Source organism: Salvia hispanica, unplaced genomic scaffold (genome assembly GCF_023119035.1).
Source record: "Salvia hispanica cultivar TCC Black 2014 unplaced genomic scaffold, UniMelb_Shisp_WGS_1.0 HiC_scaffold_481, whole genome shotgun sequence".
In the NCBI taxonomy this organism is placed as follows: domain Eukaryota; kingdom Viridiplantae; phylum Streptophyta; class Magnoliopsida; order Lamiales; family Lamiaceae; genus Salvia; species Salvia hispanica.
This window is the reverse complement of record NW_025952225.1, coordinates 7658-12933: the sequence shown is the minus strand read 5'-3', so window position 1 is coordinate 12933 and position 5276 is coordinate 7658. Positions and strand designations below refer to the sequence as shown.

The window sequence follows — 5276 nt, the reverse complement described above, 5'->3', positions numbered from 1 at the left end:
TTACATTGTGGCATGAAGCAACACATGATGTTGCTGTATGTATATATATTTATTCAACTCAAATTTCTAATATCAGATAATAGAATAGTTATTCTTGTGTTTGATCCATACATTATTATTCAGGGATTATACTATTCTCATACATTATTGTGTTCACGTCTATTACTTGTCTCATTTACCTCAATGAATACACATTCGTATCATTACCAAATCTTGAAGAATATATAAATGAGACATAACATCAGAATATAAAAATTAGACACAACATAACAACAAACAAGGAAAAACTGCCCAGTTAGATTATTGTCACCTATATTTAGCCACTGCAATCTTCTAAGCTGACCTAGGGACTCAGGAATCTCTCCTTGCAAGCTGCATTCGCTTAACGAAAGTTGGGATAGAATTGTGAGGTTTCCTAGGAATGGAGGGATAGTCCCGAAAACATGTTTATCGACAAGCCTAACGCTTGGAGGTTGACAAGAGAAGCTATCTTGGGAACTATGGCACCGGTGAGCTCATTGTCAATAAAACTCAGATAATCAAGATTTGTGCATTGTGTTTGATGGAATCCTGCAAAAAAATTATTACTAAGCTCGATATGTTGAAGCCTTCTGAGGCGACCGATCTCCTGAGGGATTGGGACGTTGAAGGTGTTGTTTTGCAGGTTGATGGTTCAGAGAAAAGAGAGGTTACCAATGTGAGGCGAGAGCAATCCCACGAGGCCTTGAGACTGCAAAGAAATAAGAGACTCTGTTTTGCTTTGGGTCAAGTCCATGCAATTTGTTTTTGGGTCAGCGACACAAACATGGGTCGTTCAGCCCTGGCCCCTGGGTCATCCTGGGCCCGACCCTTACCGGGGCTCATCCGGGAACAACCCAAAGCAACTGGCTCGATACCTCTTGTTACGATCGTTGATTGCAACATTAGTTTTATATTGTCAGCTTTGGAGTCAAGTCCGCGGTTTGTTTTTGGGTCACTTTCCCAAAGGCCCAAATTAATTGGGGTTGGACAAAAAATTATATACACTTCCAACTTCTCTCTCAATCGATGTGGGACATGTTTTTAACCCAACATTTTCTTAGTAAGATGGTTATAAAAATAGTTGTATTGATAAACATCAAGGTGCATCATGATTTAATATTGCAAAAATAAATTATCGTGAATACTGACTTTTCTGTATAGCCAATATGACAAAAAACAACAAAATATAAAAAATTTAAGCTAATATTATGACCATAAAATCAAAAAGCCATCGTGCATTACACGACAATATTGCAAAAAATTTAAGCTATGACCATAAATCAACAAGCCATCGTGCATTTCATTACAATATGACAATAAAATCAACTCTATCTTTCTTCTTTTCATATCTTATTGAATAAATTTGGATGAGGCTGACTATTCCACGGCTTTCCTATCTCTTCAACGGATGAAGCTACTCTGCTCCCCCTGTGTTTCTCCTCCCACCATTCCGGGAAACCGACCACCTCAAAACATGTCTCCTTTGTATGTTTTCTTGTTTGTATGTCTCATCCATACTCTGATACGATTTTGAACGACATCAAGAATATATATTTGGGACACAACATAAAGGAACTGCAAATTATTGACTATTGTAAACATTAAAGCTAGATAATGTAAAGAAAGTTCAATTACAACAACCAGAGCAACTGCTACAACTGAAAGATATTGTACACTCAACTTCAAACATAAGAAGATGAGAGACAAAATTTAAAGCAATAAGTAACAGAAACAAACATTTTTTCAGTGTTGATATGGAGAAACATTTCTGCCATTTCAGAGTATAGGAAGAACATTTCTTATCTTTTTCAAGTCATTAACAACATCTGCCATCGACATGCGATCTCTTGGAAGCTGCTTCGAGCATCTCACTCCAATCCTCAGAATTGAAACAATGCAATCCCAATACTTTTCATCCACATTAAGTTCTTGATGCAGAAATGGATCCACTACTTCCATTACACGGTCGGTTAAGGCTGTGCTAACGAAGTCTTGGAGATTTAGATACCCTTCGAATGCATCACTTGTTGGTCTTCTGTTTGTGAACATCTCAAGCACAAGAACTCCGTAACTGTATACATCCCCTTCAGTTGATGCAACGAGGCTCACGCCATACTCTGAACAAAATACATAGATAGACAACGGACATAGATAAATGCATGTAAAAAAACTTGTCAATTAGAAAGTGTAAAGTTTGAAGTAAACCTGGAGCAATGTAGCCTATGGTACCCTTGATTGCTGATGAACTGCTTCCTTCCGTGGATGCCAAGCTCCCTGAAATGGTTGAAACAATTTTGGCTAAACCAATCACCAACTTTGGCAACCATATCTTGATCCAAGAGAATGTTACTCGGCTTCAAATCTCCATGAATAACTATGGAGTCAGTACCACAATGCAAGTACTCAACTGCACATGCAATATCAATTGCAATATTCAGTCTCTGGATAGCATTGAGAGCTCCCCTGCCTTCATTCTCTGAATGAAGCCAGTCCTCGAGGCTTCTGTTGGCCACAAATTCATACACCAATGCCTTAAAAGCATTCCCTTGAAAATCAATGCTGTCACAAACACTCACAATCTTGAGCAAGTTTCTGTGTCGTATGCCTCTCAATGCATTGCATTCTGATGCCAAACTCTTACAAGCTCCTCTTACGTTAAGATTAAGAACCTTCACCGCCACATCTGTCTGCTCATCATCATCATTGATAGTTCCTTTATACACAGATCCAAATCTACCTACACCAACTAGATTCATGTCCGAGAATCCATTTGTAGCATTCAAGAGATCTCCGTAAGATAGCCTCAAAATGTCTGGCAGTCGGAATATTGGGTTTCCAACATTTTGCAATGTTCTTTGCTTGTAGATAATGACGACACATAAGAACAATGCAAGCGCTAGGCATATGGCTCCGACAATAGCTGGGATCAAGATTTTCCCCAAACCTTTCTTGTTGGATTTTGGTGATGACGGACAATAAGGAAGGTTCAGAGTTGCAATACCTCCACACAAGTTTTGGTTTCCTTGAAGTGAGTTGCACTTTCATTTTGGAAAAACTCCGAGAGTTGGGACTTCACCTTGCAGGTTATTGAAAGAAATGTTGAGATACAACAAGCTAAACTCAACAAGAAATCTTGGAATCACTCCTGAAAGGTTATTCTGTGAAAGATCCAAATATTCTAAACCTCTCAAAGCCCTCAAACTATCAGGTATCTCACCTTGAAAAGAATTTCTATCTAGGTAAAGTGAGCTGAGCATCACACAACTCCCCAAAGAAGGAGGAATGGTTCCGGATAATCTATTGTTGGACAAGTCCATGTATCCAAGATTTCTCAAAGCCCCAAGTTCTGATGGAATAGTACCCGTCAAAACGTTGCCAGATAGGTCAAGTCCAATGGACATGGAGGAAAGCTTCATGATTTCAGGAGGTATTAAGCCACTGAGGTTATTGTATGCAAGACCTAATTCTAACAAGTTGGTACAGTTGCCAAGACTTTGAGGTATACTCCCAGAAAGATTATTTAATGCTAAGGAAAGAATGTTCAACAAAGTCAAGTTGCCCAATGAAAATGGCATCTCATTTATCAGTCTATTTTTATGGATAGTGATAAGTTGCAAGTTATGGAGTTTTCCAATGGAGGAAGGAATTGGGCCTTTTAGATTATTGGTATCAGCTAATAACTAGTGAGACCAACAAGATTTCCTATACTGGATGGAATGCTTCCACTTAACTGATTTTTATCGAGGCGTAAGGACGACAAGTGATCAGAAAGATTGCCAATGGAGTCTGGTAACGAACCAGTGAAATGGTTTCCATTCAATTCCAAAGTTTCAAGGTTGGTGCAGTTTGTAAGGGATGACAAAATAGTACCTATATCTCCATTGAAACGGTTAGATGCAACCAAAAGCACTTTAAGAGCTGGAAATCTAGTTAAATCTATCATATTTCCGGTGAAACTGTTTTCAGATACTTCTATGAGTTCAATGAGGGAAGAGTTAGATAGCGAAGCTGGAAGTGCTCCACTGAAATTATTACCATTCAAATAAAGGTACTTCAACTCAGGGAAGTGTAGAGCCTATGTCGACAGGTATGCTTCCATGAAGTCGATTGTAATCAAATCGAAATACTCGACACTTGAAAGATTATAGAGGCCTAGTGGAATAGAACCAGTTAGATTATTGTCATACATAAGTAGCACCTGCAATCTTTGAAGTTTAGCGGCGACTCTGGTATCTTTCCCTTGAGCGGCAAGAACCTATCGACAGTAGGGATAGATCTGTGAAGTTTCCTAGGAATGGCGGGATAGTCCCTGAAAGCATGTTTTTCGTCAAGCCTAAAGTTTTGAGGTTGACAAGGAAGCTATCTCGGGAACTATGACTCCGGTGAGCTGATTGTCAACCAAATTCAGGTAATAGAGATTTGTACATTGTGATAGGTTTGTTGGAATCCCACCACCAAAAGAATTATTGCTAAACTTGATCACTTGAAGCCTTCGGAGGCGACCCATCTCCTGAGGGATTGGGCCGCTGAAGGTGTTGTTTTGCAAGTTGATGATTCTTAAGAAAGAGAGATTACCAATGTGAGGCGAGAGCGATCCCACGAGGCCTTGAGACTGCAGAGAAAGAGAGACGACTCTGCTTGGATGCCTTTTGCTGCAGGAGACACCATTCCATCTGCAGAAATGCATTGTTTCGTTCCATGAGCTCAAAGCATGCAACGGATCGTCGTGTATGTATTTCTTGAATGCTAGAAGAGCTTCAAGATCAGTATGGTCGTTTGAATGTGAAGAAGGAATGGTGGTCAAGAGGATGAAGAGAATAAGAAAGAGAGTAGAGGTGACATGTTTTGCCATGGTTTAGAATAACTAGTAGAATAGTTTTGCTAGCTTCCTAAAATATATAGAAAGATAATCTACCCAATTTTCCACAGCCAAACTTGTGTTCATACTTAAAAGGACTAGATATTTAACAACAGTCTGCGTGATTAAATATCTTAAATTATGTTACAGTAGTAGTAAATTGGGCTTTGAATTTTTTTCAGTAATTGTATTAATTCTTAAAAGTCCATTAAAAATATATTATCATCTTAAAATATTAATTAATGTTAAATAGTAGTAATATTTTTTATATATCAAAATCAACTTATCTAAATTAAATATACTTATATAAAGTAAATTAAATATTTCTTTATTTCCTTTAATTTTAGTTTTATAATTTAAAATTTCAACCTTCTTATTCATTTTCATTTTTTTTAAT

At 38.0% G+C, this 5276-nt stretch overlaps 1 protein-coding gene across 1 annotated transcript; it reads right to left on the bottom strand.

Annotated features, from left to right (window-relative positions):
* Positions 1–203: 203 nt before the first annotated feature.
* LOC125199391 (receptor kinase-like protein Xa21) lies at positions 204–4873 on the bottom strand. The gene is made up of 10 exons (XM_048097418.1): positions 4374–4873; positions 4220–4330; positions 3730–4043; positions 3098–3673; positions 2411–3043; positions 2227–2295; positions 1816–2138; positions 1622–1701; positions 279–498; positions 204–212 (listed from the first exon to the last, which is right to left on the bottom strand). The coding sequence occupies exons 1-10, from the start codon at positions 4871–4873 to the stop codon at positions 204–206; spliced, it is 2835 nt and encodes a 944-aa protein (XP_047953375.1).
* Positions 4874–5276: the final 403 nt, after the last annotated feature.